We start from the raw sequence: 19,741 nt of genomic DNA, 5'->3' as shown, positions 1-19,741 counted from the left end.
CCCCCAGAAGAGAGAAAAGGCTGTGGCACGATGAATACTTTGTCAATTTGAAACAACACATTTCAGCAGGGTGAGTGGATTTCCATGAAGGACAATCACAGCTTCCACTTTAGCGCTCCCCCAGCAATAGCATGTTCCTTTTTTTCCTGTTTGAATAATGTTTAAAGGGACAATTAAATCATAATTTATGTGTGTGATCGCGTGCACAGAATGCTTCATATATACACCTCGGTAATGAAACACACTTTGACAGTCTGTGTTTACTGAAGTGATTACGACGTCTGTTTGACTAATCGCTCGCAGGACAGACGTAATTAGTACCAAATGAAAAAGCGGCACAATTCAGCATAACCTGAAATGAGTTTTTGGGTTTACCTTTTCTCCGACAGAACCGGGGTTTCCAATACCGCCCGATGGGCCCTGAGGACCGTCGGCTCCTGGGGGTCCGGAGGGGCCTCTCGGACCAGGGGGGCCGGGTGGACCCTGCACGGAACGAGAGGATCCAGTTTTAATAAAGAAGAGACACACTTCTGATGCAGAATGATGCAAAACACGTATTGTAACGTCCGCTTCAACTGCTCTGTTGTATGTGCCCCACTGGCTAGCCTGTGTCTAGCTTGTGGCTAGCATATGTCTAGCCTGTGTCTAGCTTGTGGCTAGCATATGTCTAGCTTGTGTCTAGCTTGTGGCTAGCATATGTCTAGCTTGTGTCTAGCTTGTGGCTAGCATATGTCTAGCTTGTGTTCAGCTTGTGGCTAGCTTGTGTCTAGCTTGTGTCTGGCTTGTGGCTAGCGTGTAGCTAGCTTGTGGCTAGCGTGTGTCTAGCGTGTGGCTAGCTTGTGGCTAGCGTGTGTCTAGCTTGTGTCTAGCTTGAGGCGAGCTCGCGGCTGACTTGTGTCCCCCTGTTACCTCAGCTGAAACAGCAGGTGTGGGAGCAATATATATATATATATATATATATATATATATATATATATATATATATATATATATACACACACACACACATACATATGTATTATACATACTTACCATTTGACCAACGTCTCCAGTTTCACCTTTCTCTCCGGGTGGACCTGGCAGGCCCTGTGGAGTGAGCAGAGTGTTTATTCGTTACTTCCTGTGTCTTCCTTAATGACCACATTCCACCAACGTTTCATAACGGTTTCGTCCGCGGTCCGAACCTGCAGCCCGACTGGACCCGGGGGTCCGGGAAACCCTCGCGACCCCTCGTCTCCCTTCTGGCCGAACAGACCCTGCTGACCTCTGGGACCGGGCTCTCCATCTGCACCCTGCGCAATGTGGCAGAGGAAGAAAAATAAAGGTTGGATGGGGCGGGGGGGGGGGGGGGTCACAATCGGGAAACGAGAAAAAAAAACTCGATCGAATGATCTGAAGCACCCGCGATGAAAATGTGGACACTTACAGCAGGACCGGGTGCTCCGACGGGCCCTTGGGGGCCGGTGGGACCAGGTGGACCCTGAAGGGAACACACGGAAGGGACAATTAACTCAAAGGCTGTCAAAACCCACGAATGTGCAGTCAACAAATGAGGACAAACAAACAAGGTATTTGAAGGCTGTAAACAAACAGCTACTTACGTGCTCTCCTTTGTCTCCCTTGCCTCCTTTTTGGCCCGGCTCTCCGAGCTCTCCCTGTGGGACGACAAGACCACAGCGTGAAACCGAAGGAAGAGAGTGAGCAACGCAAGCGAGAGGGAGACACAAAAATATGTTAAATTGAGTGAAAACTGACAAATAAAAGCCTGCAGTCACACGACGTCACACCTTCTGAATCAGTTTTTTTTGTCTCTGGATATTTTCATTACATCCAGCCGTCTCTGACAAACAGTGTGGGGGGAGGGGCTTAACATGATGGCTGAATGAGGGGGAGGGCTTAACGGGATGGCTGAGAGAGGGGGAGGGGCTTAAAAAGATGGCTGTGAGATGGGGAGGGCTTAACGTGACGGCTGAGTCCCTGGTGCGACTAATTAGTCCAATCTCAACCTGTTTGCACCATCTTTCCCAGATTAAAGAACCTTGCACCATTCTTTTAAAGCCTCTTCATGCTGTGGCTGTTTGGAGAAATAATGTTAATATCTGTCTAAAAAAACCCAAAAGGCACTTTACTTTTGGGTCGGAGACAAGACAATGGCCTCTCTGTGAGCCTGTATTAGTCTTAAAAAGGCTTAAAGGCCTCGGAGTCGTTCGGTCCCGGCGGAACGGGACTCATGCTGAGAAAGTGTCTGAACGAGTGTAAACATTAGCTCGCGAGATCCTTTTGTATCCGCTCGGCAAACAGCCCCGGCATCCTCCGAGTCCGGAACGAGGCCGGTGAAGAACCGAGGCGCTCTTCAGACACTCGGAGAGATTATTACCTCTGCGAGTGTCTCCGCGGCTGATCTTTCTGCAAATGTTTTGAGAGCTGATGAGGATTGTTCTCGTGCTTCTGCATACCTAAAGGGTCACTTTCACACATCTCCTTCGCCACAAAAAAAGTTCCTTCCCTCTCTCTTTCTCCTCGTGTCTGTTTTGTGTGAGAGGAGAACAAAAGCTGCCGGCACTCTTCTTTTTTTTTTAAAGATCCGTTGATCGATGCAAACTCTGTCGGACAAATTCCCCTCAGAGCGTTTAAGGTCACGGCAGGAAAGAGACGAGAGGAAATCTGTCTTAGATCTCAACTGCCGAGCGCAATGTCTTTGTGAGGCTTTGTGTGTCTGTGTGTGTGTGTGTGTGTGTTCAAAGAGCGAGAGCTTCCATGCAGTTTCACTGACTTTCATCACAACGAGACATGCAGAGCAACCCACCTTGTCTCCGTCCTCCCCAGGCGGTCCAGGAGGTCCTCCGGGTCCGGGCAGACCTACAGGTCCCTGAATACCGTCTCTTCCAGCTGGGCCTTGAGGTCCTTTCTCTCCCTGGAATATTTGTATTTTGTCAGCTATGATTTAATCTGGGGGCAGCAATCTCTGTCTCTCTCTCTATATATATCTATAGATATATATATATATATATATGGTGAAGCTCTTACCGGTCCACCTTTCTCTCCGGAGGGGCCCGGAGGTCCCTGGGGTCCAGAACGTCCGGGGAGACCCGTGGGTCCGGCTGAGCCGGCAGGACCGCGCTCACCTGGAGAACCCTGCAGAACAAAACACCAGAGGAGTCAAGTGTTAACGCTGAAACCACAACAGCAAAGAGCCAGAGTGCATCTCTTATGGACAGCAGGGGCCAAACTCATCATCTTTATCATTAATACCACTGTTTCACTCATGATTTGATTGTGTTTTATTTATTGAAGTTATATCAAGTTCAAAACGTGAGATAGATTAAACAAGACAGCGTATTGGTGCAAATGTATTTCCTCCCCTGAATAAAATGACAACAATAATAATAATCCATTGTGTACATTGATAGATATGTGATACTGGTGGAGTCGGCGTGGCCCCTCCTATGACATCACAATACCAGCGGTGGCCCTCGAGCCAAATGTAAAGGATGTAACTACTGAGGGGGGAACGTTGGAGACAGAACGTGGAAGGTTCTAGCGTGAGCGGGACAAAGTGAGGACGGAGGATGCATCGTACTCACAGCGGGGCCAGGTGGTCCGTGAGGTCCTTCGTTCCCTTTCAAGCCGTGAGCCCCCTGCGGAGCAGAAATAAAACCAGAGGCTTGAGAAAACAAACACATCTGTTGGGTGAAAGCACGCGCCCCGCCTCGCGCCGGACTGCTGCCCAGCGTGAAGCGGAGGGGGGGAAAAAAACCTTCTATCGTCTCCAAAGTGGAGGCTGAGAGCAGCTTCCCACTGAAGCCGCTGCAGAGCATCCTTCATGGTGCAAAGGAACAGGTGCGTCGCATCACGTCTGCACTTCTTATTCTTTCTAACAAGTTCAGCAGTAAAGGAAACACAGTGCGGATTGCATAACTAGCACGACGTGACTTTGTCGAATAGCATCAAGGAGATTTGGCAGCCTGGAGCACGCTGTTCTCTGGTGTGTAGCCCACTCAGGGGGGGACGTGATGTCACGTCTGACTCCTGCAGGGAACCCAAGTCTTACGGCCATTTATTATCCCAGGACTGTTATGCAATAACCAAGCTGTGAGAGAGACGCAGAAGGGGACTGCTCACCACAGGGCCAGGCAGACCTCGCTCTCCCGGGAACCCTCTGGGACCCGGGGGGCCGTCCTTACCCGCCGGGCCGGCAGGACCAAAGTCACCCTGTGGGTCGAAAAAAGGGGTCCGTTAATTCTGTAAATGCACGTACAAGAACAGAAAAAAAGACACACGCTTAAATTCACCTTGGCTCCTTCTTTTCCTGCAGCGCCCGGTAGACCTTGCTCACCAGGTGGGCCCGGGGGTCCCGGGTGACCTCGGTCTCCCATCGGTCCAGTTTCACCTGTCGGTCCCTGCGATTAACAAAACAAAAATAATGAAGATGCAAATGCAAATCCCAGACGCTGCAGTTATGAAAGCCGAAGTTGCAGAGGAGGAGGTGTGAAGAAGATGAGCACGATTCAGAGACGCAACGAGCAAAAAAAAAGATGTTACAATTTTCTACATCTGTTACGAAACCCGGGCGCGGAGAAGCGGGGAGCATTTGCTGCGTGGGAGGCCCACTAGTCATTAAGGCCGCCCGCAGCAGCGTTAGCATCGACGTGCTCAGCTGGCGTGAGCAGAGCGAGGTCTGTTAAACGCTCCGTCTGCATCACCGACCAAGAGGAACCAGGACGAACAACACTTCACGGCTGGTGAGGTGTTGGTAAAAAAAGGAGAAAAATAGGATAAATCCTTGTTGTTTTTTTTGTGGGATATTCAAAATGTTTAAAGCTTCCTGATGGTTGTCCTGGTGCGCGCTGCGTGAGCGTAACTGTTGAACCATTATTGAGATGTGTTGTTTAGTGGAGGTGTGTCTCGGCACAGAGGAACACAATCGCTACGTTTGCCGGTGACTGAGACTCACCTGAGGTCCGACCACGCCGGGCGGGCCGGGAGGACCAGTCTTGCCTTGGAATCCCTGTTTATTGTAGAAGAAGAAAAGAAGAGAGGTGTAACCACAATACAGGGTTCATACACATTGTGACGAGTGGATTTACATGACTTTTAACCACATTTACATGACTTTTAACCACATTTACATGACTTTTAACCACATTTCCACGAGCAAACATGCAGTGAAATCTGCGTGTAAACAGTAAAAAGTGATCAAATGTAGTATTTAAACTAACAATGAAGATTCAAAGCATACAGTAAACCTTAAATGACACAAATGAATGAGAGACAATAGTTTGATTGAAAGAATAAACATTTATATAGATGCCTGTATGTTTGCCTGCTTATATTTTGAGCCTCTTTCTTTTAAAAGCATCTTCATTATTTCAAACTCGCCGTATATGAACGCCAGGAACACATGAATATAACACATTTACGTGACTTTTACTCTACTTTTGGGACTTTATTTTATTTTCAAGGCCTGGAAATAAACTATTTTATTATTCCATGACTTCTCCAGGTGACGTGTTTTCCCGCACATGACGGACACCAAACCAGTTGACTCACAGTCTCTCCTCTCTGTCCGGGATGTCCGGGCAGTCCGTCTTTCCCCGAAGGTCCCTGAGGAACACATATAGATGCATTAATGTCAGCGTAAAGAATGACCTTTATCACAGTGTGTGTGTGTGTGTTTGTGTGTTTTTTTTGACGGAGTTCGGACTTACAGGAGGTCCCTTTGGTCCTGGGAAACCCGTCGGTCCCTGAGGGCCTGGCAGACCCTGAAAACAAAAGATTCCCAGGTCAATAATCCGGTTGACTCGACATGTTGAGAGGATTACATCTCTAGACGCGGGACGGGTACGTACCCTCTCGCCGAGCGGTCCCGGTGGGCCGTCGTTTCCTGAGTTACCCTGGAGAGACGCGACGAGACGAAAAACGCGATTAACAAGACGCCGAAGCCGCGTGAAATATAATGAAAACGCAACATATCTGTTCGCACCTTTGGTCCGGCTTTCCCCGTCGGTCCTCTCGGTCCCCTCTCTCCTCGAGGGCCCTTGAAGGGGGAAAAAGAGACAAAATGGTGATTTTGAGAGAGCGTTCGGAGACCGGTGACCTGGAATGACATCGCTTGAATCGGCGTGCCAAGCTGGCCATCTGCACACGAGCACGAGTCTGCTGAGTAAGACTAACCGTGGGTCCTCTCTGTCCGCGTGGGCCAGACTTTCCTGCTAATCCCTGTGGACACACACACACACACACACACACAATGGTCAGAAGGAGACATTTGCGAACAGATTTTAACAGATTTTGGGCACTTTAGGAGCTTTGAGTTCATCTTTTATCGTGAATTAGAAACGACCATTGATTAGAGTCACTTTAATAAACAACACTGCATTACGTAATGATTTTAAAGCGATATTACTACTGCAGTTGGCTTCATGCAATTTTAATGAGAAATACAATTATATCTTTTGTCTAGGTCTTAGTTAAAAAAGAAAAAAAGAAACTCTGGTACTGCTTCATGGCGCTATGAGTCCCTTCTGTCTGGGAGCTTTGGTCTCAATAAACTTCCCTTTATTTTTTGTGAAGATGAAAAGCTGTGCAGGATCATTACGAGCTAATGCTTCCCGTCCTTTTAAACTAAGGAAATGAAACATTGCTCGAGTGCCGTGCGACGACAAACAATAACGTTCTGTGTTTTTATAAATGAGTTGTGCAAGTTGTAGAGGAGAAGGAACGCAGGTGTCTCCTCTGTCTTTATTTCAGAGCCATGCAACTTCCTCAGGAGCAGAGGACGGCAGTCTGTCTCCAATGCTACGCTGGTACGCTACGCTGGTACGCTACGCTGGTATGCTATGCTACGGTAAGGTACTCTACGGTAAGGTACTCTACGGTACGCTACGCTACGGTACGCTAAGGTACTCTACGGTATTGATCCAAGAAGGATAACAAGAAGCTTGGCTGACGTACCCGAGTTCCCTTCTCGCCATTGGCGCCTGGAAAACCTTGGAAACCTTGAGATCCCTGTGATAGAGAGAGGAAGAGAGTCATTTCATCATTTGAGAGACATGCTTTAAATATTATATGCCTTGCTTGTCGTTCCCCCCGCCCCGCCCTCCCGAGCATATTAAATGTGAGTGAGCCGTAAGATAAAAGCCGTGTTTTATTGTTGTCACCAGCTGACACCAAAAGGCATATTCGAGTCTTTGATCAGGAGCTTCAAGCGTGTCCACTCGTCCCGCTGCGGCTTCGCTAAAATGAAAGGCTAAAGGACGAGCCGTCACTAGCGCAGCGAAACGGGCTTCACGCGCACATGTATGAATGTTCTGTCACACAGAGTGTGTGTGGCTTTATGGTCAAACGACTGGTGCCCTTTAGCAATGGAAGAGTTTAAACTGATCGCTAGAGCAATTTATTGTTGAGCAATTACCTTCGGTCCTTGTCTTCCTGGGTATCCGGGCAATCCGGGGACTCCGAGTTTACCCTGTTAATGAGAAAAAGCACAATTAGAGACGGAATCAACACGACGGTTTGAATTGATTTAGGACTTTAGCTGCTTCCCAGAGCCGCAGAGGACATTATTCAACTCTCCTTTTTTGGGTCAATTCCCACTTTGTGTGTTTCTTCATTACCTCGCGGCCCCTATCTGACTTTACACAAGACACGTGTTGTGTTTTAATGGGTTATCAATAAAGCACAACATAATAGAATCAACAGGAGAAGTTTGAATGCAATGCAAGCCGACAGCAGTGTACTTCTACCAGTACAAGTGTGAATGTACACAGAGTATTGGTGAGTAAAACTACATTAAAATGAAGGACCTTTTGCTCCATTTTACATGATTTTGTAAATTCACCTTCTAAAGGCTCTTGCATATAAGATACAAACTCGCAGAACAATCTCAACTCTCAATACAACAAGGCAGCATTGTTATAAAATATGACTCTAAAGCTGAAAAATGTAGTCTTGATTTTGGAAAGTCTTCATATCTCTTGTGAAAACATAACTTTGAACTTTTTTGGTGATGGAAATTGGTTTAGCAAACGTCTTAAGTTCTCAAAAGCAGTGGAATATATATATAAAATGGTAGATAAATGCAAATAAATGTCTAAAACCACATTTTTTCATCCTCGTTTTTTGAGTAGAAGCGTGCTCTGTCACTACTTTCACCAACATGAGAGAGGGACTGGGATTAAATGGGAGTGTGATCTCGTCTGTTCGTGCGGCCTCGATGACACTTAACGACGACTCAAGCTCTTTTCTTTTGAGTGACAGACCACCGAGAGGCCACACCCTCGAGGAAAAGAACCACAGAGGGATTACAAAGTATTCAAGCTAACAATAAAGAATGCGTAGAAGCGTTTTTAGCTGCCGTCATTCCTAGATCAAAACCACGTGGTTCTCCGTGAGGTGCGAGCGTTTGAGTCCAAGGCCTCACCTTCTCGCCGCTGGTTCCCAAGGGACCGGCGTCTCCTGGGAGACCCGAACGACCCTTCGGGCCCTCGGGACCGTCCTCTCCTCTAGGTCCTGCTGGGCCGAGCTCTCCCTGGAAAGCACAAGCGTCACATGACTTCTATACCTCATCACAATCCTGAGGCCACAAACACCTTCCTACCATCTTGTGAAAAAAATCAAACATTTCCTTTCACGTGAAACACAAAAGAATGAACAGAAATCAATCAGAAAAATAGACGTTGTTTTTCCTGCCTTTTGCTCGCCTATCTGTGTTGATATCTGAATAAATATAGCAATAATAATTATTGTGGGTGCATTTAATGAACTTTAACTCTAACTATTTAATCTTTTAGAGATATACTTAAGATTTTAAACCACATTAATAACCAGGAAGTCAATCCACGCAGTAACACATCATGTCATAAGCAAATACAAAGTATATAACAACTGTTGTGAGTGTAAAGTTGTGTAAATAATCAGGTGGAGCTCTTTTCCTGCGATACCGTCATCGCTTTTCTCGGCAAACTCCCCTAAATGACGGAGGACAAACTCGCTCTGACAGGCAGCCGCTGCTGTGGAGACCCGGTGGTGTGTGTCTGTGTGTGTGTGTGTGTGTGTGTGTGTGTGTAGGTGTGTGTGAGAAAAGGTAGCTTATTAAAAGGCCTGTGCGGAGGTACACACACACACACACACACTCAAGAACACATAAAACGGCATCAAGCAAACTGTACTTGACTCACACTTGCAAGCTCATCAAAGGGAACACTTTAAATTAAGCACACACACACACACACACACACACACACACACACACAGACTTTTTTGCAGGAACGCTTCAAAACGAGTCATTTAGATTCTGGTCCACGTGTGGCTCCTCCAGAGCAGAGGGCCTCCTCAAATCCTGGCTTTCATGTGGATCTGCTGCATCTCCAGAGGAAGGAGTCTCTCTCTCGGGTGTGGGGGCTTTAGAGAGCCATTGATTTCTCTTCCTTTCTGTATTCAGCTAAGGGCCCCTGGTCTGGGGCTTTAGGGGGCGGAGGGTGGAGGGGTGGGCGGGGATTGGGGGGGGTGGGGCGGGCATGACGTTTGAAAGTACGAGTGAGAGCCAGTTATGTTTCCCACTGTACAAAAAGACTGTTTCCTCACGACCTGATATTGTAATGAATCACTAGTGCAGCTTATAAACTGCTTCAGGAGGCACACACACACACACACACACACACACACACACACAGACACACACACACACACACACACACACAGACACACACACACACACACACACACACACACACACACACACACACACACAGACACACACACACACACACACACACACACAGACACACACACACACACACCTAGACACACACAGACAGACACACACACACAGACACACACACACACACACACACAGACACACACAGACACACACACACACACACACACCTAGACACACACACACACACACACATACATACACAGACACACAAATACACACAAACACACACACACACACAGACAGAGACAAACACACACGCATACACAGACACACAGATACACACAAACACACAGATACACACACAGACACACACACACACACACAGACACACGCACACACACACACACACACACACACACACATATGCACACACAAACATAGACACACACAGACACACACATATGCACACACAAACACACACAGACACACACACATACAGATGCACACAAACACACACACGCACACAGACACACACACACACATAGACACACACACAGATGCACGCAAACACACACACACACACGCACACACACACACACACAGATGCACACACAAACACACAGGTACACACACACACACACACACACACACACACACACACACACACTAACAGCTGGCAATAGGAGCAACACCTTATGCTCGCTCATTACCCACAATTCCACAGAAGGCGTCGGCCGTGAGAGGAGCTAACGTCTCAAGAGCCGGTGTCACTTGGTGCAGGGTCAAGATCACGTGTCAAGGTCACGCATCAAGGTCACGCGTCAAGGTCGAGAGCAGACCGAGCGGTGGAGTGAGGAAGCCTTACCCGGTCGCCCTTGAGGCCCATGTCTCCCTTGAAGCCGGGGAATCCATCTTCTCCCTGAGGAGAGAGGGAAGGAGGTGAGGAGGTGAGGAGGTGAGGAGACGAGGACGGAGGGATCCAGCAGAGGACGAAAAAAGAATGGAACAATACAGATGTTGCAAACATTTGCGTGGTATTAATCTATGAAGGCGCGCGCACACACACACACACACACACACACAAACACATGTACACACACACACACACACACACAGATGCAGAGTCTTGGCAAGATCCCCTGTTGCCATAGAAACTCTTGATCGCCTTTTTCACTCTCTCTCTCTCTTCCGTACCAGCACCAGTTCAACAGGATCTCAATGACATCATCATTAGCATGAAAACGTTCGCCACCTCTGATATTTGTTTAGCGTGATCCTCACACATAACGCTACAATTTTCGTTACAATTTCCACGTTAACGATCTCTTCCTCTTTTGCTCTTCCCTCACCCGGTCACTTCCTCTCTTACCTTTTCACCCTTGTGTCCTTTCAGTCCGCGCACACCGTCCGCTCCCTGTGAGGCGACAACAGACAGATGTTGTCAGCGCACAATGTACAATCTTAATCTGCACATTAATAACATCGTTTGCATGTCTCTGTGACAAAAACAATGGAGGTTATTCCTTTCTAGACGGTTCAAAAACGGTTCTTTTATTTCTTTAAACGGCAGCTCTTCAGCAAATAACACTAAGGCCTTGGATATAATAACATTTTAATAAGATAACGGGCAAATATTAGCCCATGACGGCCGTTAATTTGCACGTAATGACATGAGAAATGGATTTATTAGCGGTCGATAATTATCTCACCTTCACGCCTCGGGGCCCCGGATAACCAATGGGTCCTTGAGGGCCAGCAGGGCCCTGGGGAGAGAGAGGTTTAGTGAGCGCTTGTAGCACACACACATACACAAACACAGACACACACTCAGTGCTAACGTTATCCACATTTATGCAAAATGTTTTATGCAAATGCCTCTGAACTAGGACAAAGGAAGAGAGGAAAGAAACCTCGAAACGCTGGAATAAATTCAGAAAATGACTAATGCAAAGCTCCAGAAGTGAGAAACAAAACTCACCATGTGTCCTTTCTCTCCATTAGGCCCCTCCTTTCCGGGGTGACCCTGTGAATTATTAAGAGAAACATTATTGGATCTCATCTCAGGATAATTACGACCATAAATACTACAACACAACTGAGGGATTTAGTTGTAAAACAATGAGAGGCTGAATCAACGTGGAGAATTGGAGAAATAAAAGCCATTTAGAGCGGGATTTTTAGCCTTAATGCACAAGTATTATTATAGAGGCACATTACTGAGTTCCAACACTTCCCAATACATGACACAAAAACTGTACACGTGCGTGTATGCAAACACAAAATGCAAATAACGCACACACACACACACAAAAACATAAACCTCTAATATGGATGTTCGTTGAAAAAAAAGAAGGAAATTGATCGCGTTCTCGTGAGAGAGGATTCTCTGTGACGCGAGAGAGCGAGGATGGACGAGGGAAAAGGTTCTAGGGAGGACAGAGAAGAGGGGGAAGGAGGGAGGAAAGAGATGGAGAGAGAGAGAGAGAGAGAGAATATTGCGGTTGATGGAGGAGGCAACACGTGGATGAATAAAGATAAGTGTGTCAACGGCAGAGAGCTATTTCTAATCCATGAAGACGACTCGGAGAGCCATTAAAGGACCGGGAGGAATTGCACGCTGTCCGCGCTCCTCCATCTCTAATTCCTCTTCTCCACCACAACCCTTTCCGCATTCTACACCATGTCTTTTTTTCTTTTTTTTTTATAGTTATTCATATTTCTCCGTCTCTCCGGTTCTTTCTCCGGCCCCGACGTCGTGTGCGTGGGCGGCTTGCTGAATGTGTCAGATGCTACATATGCTATCGGACCAATAATCGTCTCGGTGTTGGAATTCCATGCGCTGCTTTTGAAAGTGTTTGTTTTTCACAGTTATGATACGTTATACTTATGATATTGACTTATGCGGAGACAGAGTGAGAGAATGAGATGTTTCACCTCGCGTGCATTCATTTAGATGTGTGGGATGCATGAACTCACCGGAGGACCATCAGCTCCTGGCATTCCTGGCAAGCCTGGTTTCCCTGTAGGACCCTAGAAAGGAGACGAGATGTCAGGTAGGAGACGAGGTGTTAGAGAGGAGGCGAGATGTCAGGTAGGAGACGAGATGTTACAGAGGAGACGAGATGTTAGAGAGGAGACGAGATGTTAGAGAGGAGACGAGATGTTAGACAGGAGACGAGATGTTAGAGAGGAGACGAGATGTTATAGAGGAGACGAGATGTTAGACAGGAGACGAGATGTTAGAGAGGAGACGAGATGTCAGGTAGGAGACGAGATGTTAGAGAGGAGACGATATGTTAGGTAGGAGACGAGATGTTAGAGAGGAGACGAGGTGTTAGGTAGGAGATGATGTTAAGTAGGAGACGAGATATTAGGTAGGAGATGAGATATTAGGTAGGAGATGAGAAGTTAGAGAAGAGACGAGAAGTTAGGTAGGAGACGAGATGTTAGAGAGGAGACGATATGTTAGGTAGGAGACGAGATGTTAGAGAGGAGACGAGATGATATGTTAGGTAGGAGACGAGATGTTAGAGAGGAGACGATATGTTAGGTAGGAGACGAGATGTTAGGTAGGAGATGAGAAGTTAGGTAGGAGACGAGATGTTAGGTAGGAGACGAGATGTTAGGTAGGAGATGAGATGTTAGGTAGGAGACGAGATGTCAGGTAGGAGACGAGATGTTAGAGAGGAGACGAGATGTTAGGTAGGAGACGAGATTGTAGGTAGGAGACGAGATGTTAGGTAGGAGATGAGATGTTAGGTAGGAGATGAGATGTTAAGTAGGAGACGAGATGTCAGGTAGGAGACGAGATGTTAGAGAGGAGACGAGATGTTAGGTAGGAGACGAGATGTTAGGTAGGAGATGAGATGTTAGGTAGGAGACGAGATGTTAGGACCAACGAGGCCTCACTGAGTGAGACAGCGAGCCAGCAGCTGTCAGACACGGCGTTGATTTGAGCTAAACGCTAACGTCAGCACGCCAACACGCCGATTACTCCTTCAAATAAACAGACGAGTCTTTCTTTGATTACATTTCCCTTCATCAAATACCGACAGCCTTCTAGTATTTCATCTATAAACCAGGGGAACACATCATATCTGCATTATTCATTCTCACACCGTTCAATAATAAACTGGATACCCTCCACACAAACAGGCAAAATGTGATTTCGCCAAAATTGGATTAAAATGCATCAGGATTAAAATCTGTCTACGGTGCACAATGTGCGTCCCGCGTCGGGGACGAGGACCCGCCTGCATCATAGTGTGATAAGCGTTTTGGAGCTGGATGCTCGGCTTTCAGCTCATGCAAATGAATGAGACAATTTCCTGCAATTTTCATAGATTTTTGGGGTCTGCGCTTATTAACATTTTACATGACGCTGTGCTATTCTTACCTTGTCTCCTGGAGGCCCGATGGCTCCTTGGGGCCCCGCAAGTCCCTGTGGAGAGGAAACAAAAGTGCTCAGAGCAATTTATTTCATAGGATGGGATGGAATAAAAACCGTCAGACAACCTGTGCAACACTGACCTGGGTTCCTGGGTTGCCCTGCTGGCCGGGAGGTCCCGGCTCTCCTTGTGGTCCCTGGCGGGAAACAAAAACTAAAAGTTAAATATAGAAATCTCATTATAAATACTTTAAATTATTTAGTTGACTGAGAGAGATTTTGTTGCTCCGTGAGGTCCATTAAAGATGAAATGCTTCTCTCGACAGATATGAATCAGAAGCGCATCGCTGCATTATTACTTTCTTATACCGAAGCAGGCAAATAGCACAATGTCTTTGCTCAGGACACAGACACACACACAAACACACACACACACACACACACACTGCTGAACCACAGACTCAAATACACGTTCACTCTCAAGATAACTGGCAATCAATTCTGTGGCCCGGGTCCAAGAGAGTCTGGAAAGCTGTTGATCTTCCATTTCTACCTGATAGAACTTTCCCAACAGGAAGAGACAAGCTGCTCCCGCCAGGGATCCTCTCATTAGGGCCCTGAAATGGGCCTGGAAACGATGGTGGACCGCTCAAATGGGCCTAAACACAGCCAGTCTATTATTCATTATCTCCTAAGTATCCTCTGATTGCACTGCCGTGTGTGTGTGTGTGAGAGGAGTGTGTAACCCATCTTGTGGGTGACATTGGATTACACAGTCACATGTAGGGACTCGCCTTTTATTTGGGGGGGAAAAATGGGGACAATTGCCTGTCCCCAAGACGTACATTATTACGTGTGTGTGTGTGCGTGTAACTGTTGTGGGGGCATACATCGGATTACACAGTCACATGTGGGGACACGCCTTTTTTTTTTGTCATAAATCATTACATTTTTTGGTTGAGGTTATCAATGTGATGTCCCCGAAAGTCGTGAAAACAAGACTGTGTGTGTGAGAAAGAGCGTCCAGGAGGCAATACTGTAGCTTCAAGGATCCTTTTTTTTTTTTTAAAGGACATTCTGTGACAATTTTTGAGGGTTTTTTATCTGAGAAAAGGAGACTTCCTGATACAGAGAGTTGGCATTTGAATCACTTCCAGCTGGACTTACTATGTTTCCTTTGGGTCCGGGGTGGCCATCCATTCCAGTCACGCCCTGCAGCGTAGGAGATGAACACAGTGTTCAGCACACACAGAGGGAAGGCCGGCACATCTACAATACACTGAACCGGGGTCGTGATTTTGGGCCCCACGTTTAGCTTTCTTTGCATTTCTTCGAGTGTGTGATTAATTGTTTGTGATATCTCGAACATCCTGCACGGAGATATCAGCGCAGGATGTGCTGCTTTGATTGATGCACGCTGTCCGCGGCAAATGAAATCAGTGGAGAAACAGTGTTAACATCGGGCTTTAGCTCCTGTCTGAAACGCTGAAGTTTAACTCAATATCGTAGGTTACTCTTTGTGTACGCCGCCAGAAATATATTGAGTTATATTTCCCAGCGGGTGTTGTTTGCGGTGGATTTCGTTTTATGAGATGGTTAATTAAAAAAAGCATGATTCTGCTCTCTAGACAGTGGATCTAATGTAGCGGCACGAGAGTGAAAAGGTGAGTGCAGGGTACGGGGGACTCACGGGGGGTCCTGGGGGTCCCTGAGGTCCTTTCGGTCCCAGCAAACCACGGGGACCCTGCAGGGATGGAAAAAAGAAAAACGCAAATGAGATTGAGAACGATATCACACACCTGTGAAACGGCTTGATGAATTATTGAACGCTCGGATATTTCAAAAATAATCTTCTGGAATCAACCTGACGCCCCAAATGTCCTTGAGGATATTCCTTGCTTATTTTTTTCCCTTCACTACACATTCATTCCTCACAGCTATGCCTGTCAAACACTGCTTTACATTTCTGTGCTTCGCCTCACAGCTACAGTTACCTAAGAGGACCTGTTGTCCCGCCATTGTGCATGCAAACTAAGGTAGCACCCCCTGGTGGACAAAATAAGTCACAACAGCAGCTATTGAGGGCTTTTTTCTGTTTAGTTTCTCTTTCCCCGTCTCTCTCTCTCCTCCTCCTCCTCCTTCTCCGCGGGGAATATCCTGCCTGAGAGAGTGGGAGGCTATTGTAACAAGCTTGATGTGAGCTGTTTCCCACCTCCATAGCTCCTCTTGTACGGATGAAAAACTAGCAAAGCCTCCTCAGCGCATGCTTTCCAGCGATATAACGGCGAGAGAAACATTTTTATTTCTGTGAATATGAGCAAGCGGCAGCGGTCTGCAGACGATGCAGGACACGATCAGGTCCTTGGATTGTTGCAGTGAAAGATCTCAAAATCTCTCGGCCTAACGCGAGTGATCACTCACTGATTCACCAGGAAGTCCCCGGGGCCCGATCTCTCCATCATCTCCCTGGGAAAGAGAGAGATAACGGGTCAGGCCGTGGAACAGACAGATAGTGAGGGTGTGTGTGTGTGTGTGTGTGTGTGTGTGTGTGTGTGTGTGTGTGTGTGTTATGAGAGAGCTAACGGGAAGACACAGAGAAAAAGGTAGGGGAAGATGGGATTGTGTTGCATCAGCTGTGAGTAATGAGGATGCTGAGGAAGAGTAAAGGCAGATAAAGGTGTGCAGAGATTTATATATATTTTTATATATATATATATATATATATATATATATATATATATATATATATATATATATATATATATATGAGTAGATTGGTAATTGAAAAGGGTGAAGAGGAAGGTGAAGACGTAATATCTGACTTCCTGCAGAGACGCATCAGACACAAACACACGATAAACATGAAAATGTAAAAAAGAGAGACTGAAAATTGTGTTTTTTATTTATTTTTCTCCGTTACCCTTTCTCCGTCCTCTCCGGGGCCACCGGGTGGTCCAGAAGGTCCAGATTCACCCTGCAAACAACACACATTTAACATGTTTAACACGTGTCAAAAAACAACACGTACTAAAACAACACACGTTTGTTTTCACGGCGCCGCAAAAAAAGAGAACTTACTCTGTGTCCCTTTTCACCGGGAAGTCCGGCCAGGCCATCGAACCCTCGGTCTCCCTAAAAAACGGAAAAATCAAATAAAAATCTGGTTCTTCAAAATACACATTTCATACACATTTCGATGTACGACTTTTATAAGACTTTAAACCAAACGTCCATGAGCAAACATTGTGTGAAATCTGTGTGTAAACAGTAGAAAGTGATCAAATGTAGTATTTAAACTAACAATGAGGATTCAAAGCATACAGTAAACCTTAAATGACACAAATGAATGAGAGACAATAGTTTGATTAAAAGAATAAACATGTATATAGATGCCTGTATGTGTGCTGCTTATATTTTGAGCCTCTTTCTTTTAAAAGCATATTCATTATTTTAAACTCAGCGTAAATGAACGTCATGAACACATGAATATAACACGTTTACAGAACTTTTACTAAAACTTTTTTTTTCAATGACTTTTCCAGGCCTGGAAATAACAAATTCCATGACTTTTCCTGGTTTTCCAATGACCGTAAGAACCCTGAAAAAAGGCACGCGATGGAGCGCGGCGTGTTGAAGTGCACGGTGAGCGCGGGCGGTACCTTGGGTCCAGACTGTCCGGGCATGCCGCGGGCGCCGTCGGATCCAGAACGACCCTGAAAACATGACATAAGTCACACGTCACACGACACGTCGCGTTGTGAAGGCCGGGATACCATCAGGGCTTTTTAGAAAAGTCCAAACGTGCATCAACAAGCAATCAGTCTGTGCTGCGCTCACCCTTCTGCCGGGCTTTCCAGAGGGTCCCATGCCACCCAAAGGTCCACGCGGTCCCTGAGACAGAAACACTGAGGTCAAACTCACAAACTTCCACAAGTTCAAATCTTGTGCATCGTTGCACTAATGGAAGAATTGACAAATAAAACTGACTTTGACTTTTTAAATGTTTTATCACATTGTGGAAAATTTTACACTTTTAAAAGGGTTGCAATATTTTAACAATTCATTTGTGTAGGTTAACACACTTTTTTTCAGATGGGGTTGTGCTTTAGATTTAGTTGTTTCTGTCTTTCAGAAATATAAAAAAACTTCACACTGATATCTCATACCTGAGGGCCTCCCTCTCCAGACTCTCCCTTCAGTCCTGGAACTCCGGGAGAACCCTGAGGGGAAAACAAAGAGAAACTGTAACGGACAATAAACCAACACAAGTTTGTATTATCACTGTTGATGCTTTTGTGTGTGTGTGTGTGTGTGTGTGTGTCTGTGTCTTTGAAATACACACCAGAGGGCCGGACCTGCCAGTCAAACCCATTGGACCTGAAGGGCCGCGCATAGCCAGCTGAACACAGACGGGAAAAATAAAAATACACATTAATATATATATATATATATATATATATATATATATATATATATATATATATATATATATATATATAACATAGCTGCTGTTCATGTAGCTGCTGTGATAGAATATAACACAATTTCTGCCATGTGTGTTGTGTGTGTGTGTGTGTGTGTGTGTGTGTACGTGTGTGTGCGTGCGTGTGCGTGTGTGTGCGTGCGTGTGCGTGCGTGTGTGTTAATGTCTGTTCATGTGTTCTGTGTGTGAGAGATTACACATGAATTATGCATACAGTCATGGTAAAAAATAAATGAAATAAAGAAAATAAATGCAACAATGATGCTACTCAATAAGTACAAATTATGTGTATTGAGAAATATATTCATGCAAATATGGCAAATATTGACAAAACAATAAGACATAGCGAGATTTATTTTCAACAGGAGACGCAAATTTAGTGAATGCAAAAAACTGACAGCATGCATGAGTGTCACATGAGTGTGTCCGTGTGTGTGTGTGTGTGTGTGTGTGTGTGTGTGTGTGTGTGTGAGCGGGTACCCTGGCCTGCTGCATGATGGCCTGCATCTGGGACTCCTGCGCCGACATGGCGGGTCCCTTCTGACCGGAGTCGCCTCCGGAGCTGAATCTGAACTACGGAGGGAATCACAGGGTTGGTGACGGCTCGGCTGCGAACAGCGATGAACTGAGAGAAGAACCATCGCTGCAAACCGCCAAGATGGAACGAGAATCTATTCCCGACAACGTCTTCAAACTCTGCAGCGGCTGCTCGAGCCGAGCGTCCGCCTCCGGCTGTCAGAAACAGCCGTCGCCTCTGCGGGCCGAGAGCTCCGAATTCTACTGACATCTGGTGGCGATGAGCCGGTACTGCACCGCAGGTGGATATCCTCAAGGGTTGAGGTGCAACGCAGGTTTGTTCGGGCAACCGAGCAACACAACGTGTTGCACCACCTGAGAGGGATCTCGACCGAGAGGCCAGCAGCCGATGCAGAACACCAGAGACGAGTCACTGCAGCTCACCCGCAACCAACCAAATATACGCAGAACTTTCTCTGCGAATCCCACGTTTTCTTCTTCTGACTCAATTCGCTGAGTTTGATTAAATATTGGCCCCTTCCCGTTGCTATCTTAGTCACAATCACACACATGCAGCTATTTGCTTTGGAGTCGCTGCTCGCCTTTTTTTTTTTGCTTCTTTCTCTTTTTTTTTATCTTCTTTCTTTCTCCAATACGTGTTTTTCTTTACCGACGTTCCCGTGCATCATTGAAC

The 19,741-nt window shown here is 46.3% G+C and overlaps 1 protein-coding gene across 1 annotated transcript in view; it reads right to left on the bottom strand.

The window, feature by feature from the left end:
- The window catches only part of col5a1 (procollagen, type V, alpha 1), a 70,542-nt gene that overhangs the window by 13,347 nt on the left and 37,454 nt on the right, over nt 1–19,741 (bottom strand). Inside the window, exons 15-50 of the mRNA XM_068574718.1 lie at nt 19,012–19,104; nt 18,391–18,447; nt 18,215–18,268; nt 17,886–17,939; nt 17,708–17,761; nt 17,127–17,180; nt 16,969–17,022; nt 16,470–16,514; nt 15,739–15,792; nt 15,216–15,260; nt 14,192–14,245; nt 14,058–14,102; nt 12,638–12,691; nt 11,640–11,684; nt 11,371–11,424; nt 11,031–11,075; nt 10,527–10,580; nt 8,423–8,530; nt 7,415–7,468; nt 6,955–7,008; nt 6,175–6,219; nt 5,984–6,037; nt 5,850–5,894; nt 5,709–5,762; nt 5,551–5,604; nt 4,955–5,008; nt 4,293–4,400; nt 4,123–4,212; nt 3,585–3,638; nt 3,028–3,135; nt 2,807–2,914; nt 1,602–1,655; nt 1,427–1,480; nt 1,185–1,292; nt 1,033–1,086; nt 376–483 (exon numbers count right to left, since the gene is read on the bottom strand). Coding sequence (XP_068430819.1) covers nt 376–483; nt 1,033–1,086; nt 1,185–1,292; nt 1,427–1,480; nt 1,602–1,655; nt 2,807–2,914; nt 3,028–3,135; nt 3,585–3,638; nt 4,123–4,212; nt 4,293–4,400; nt 4,955–5,008; nt 5,551–5,604; nt 5,709–5,762; nt 5,850–5,894; nt 5,984–6,037; nt 6,175–6,219; nt 6,955–7,008; nt 7,415–7,468; nt 8,423–8,530; nt 10,527–10,580; nt 11,031–11,075; nt 11,371–11,424; nt 11,640–11,684; nt 12,638–12,691; nt 14,058–14,102; nt 14,192–14,245; nt 15,216–15,260; nt 15,739–15,792; nt 16,470–16,514; nt 16,969–17,022; nt 17,127–17,180; nt 17,708–17,761; nt 17,886–17,939; nt 18,215–18,268; nt 18,391–18,447; nt 19,012–19,104 — 2,283 coding nt within the window. The remainder of the gene's footprint in view (nt 1–375; nt 484–1,032; nt 1,087–1,184; nt 1,293–1,426; nt 1,481–1,601; nt 1,656–2,806; nt 2,915–3,027; nt 3,136–3,584; nt 3,639–4,122; nt 4,213–4,292; nt 4,401–4,954; nt 5,009–5,550; nt 5,605–5,708; nt 5,763–5,849; nt 5,895–5,983; nt 6,038–6,174; nt 6,220–6,954; nt 7,009–7,414; nt 7,469–8,422; nt 8,531–10,526; nt 10,581–11,030; nt 11,076–11,370; nt 11,425–11,639; nt 11,685–12,637; nt 12,692–14,057; nt 14,103–14,191; nt 14,246–15,215; nt 15,261–15,738; nt 15,793–16,469; nt 16,515–16,968; nt 17,023–17,126; nt 17,181–17,707; nt 17,762–17,885; nt 17,940–18,214; nt 18,269–18,390; nt 18,448–19,011; nt 19,105–19,741) is intronic.

The sequence above is a fragment of the Clinocottus analis genome, unplaced genomic scaffold (assembly GCF_023055335.1).
Source record: "Clinocottus analis isolate CAN_PGR_092001 unplaced genomic scaffold, fCliAna1.0.p SCAF_13, whole genome shotgun sequence".
In the NCBI taxonomy this organism is placed as follows: Eukaryota; Metazoa; Chordata; class Actinopteri; order Perciformes; family Cottidae; genus Clinocottus; species Clinocottus analis.
Note: the sequence above shows the minus strand (reverse complement) of the source record. Positions and strands in the feature narration are given on the sequence as shown.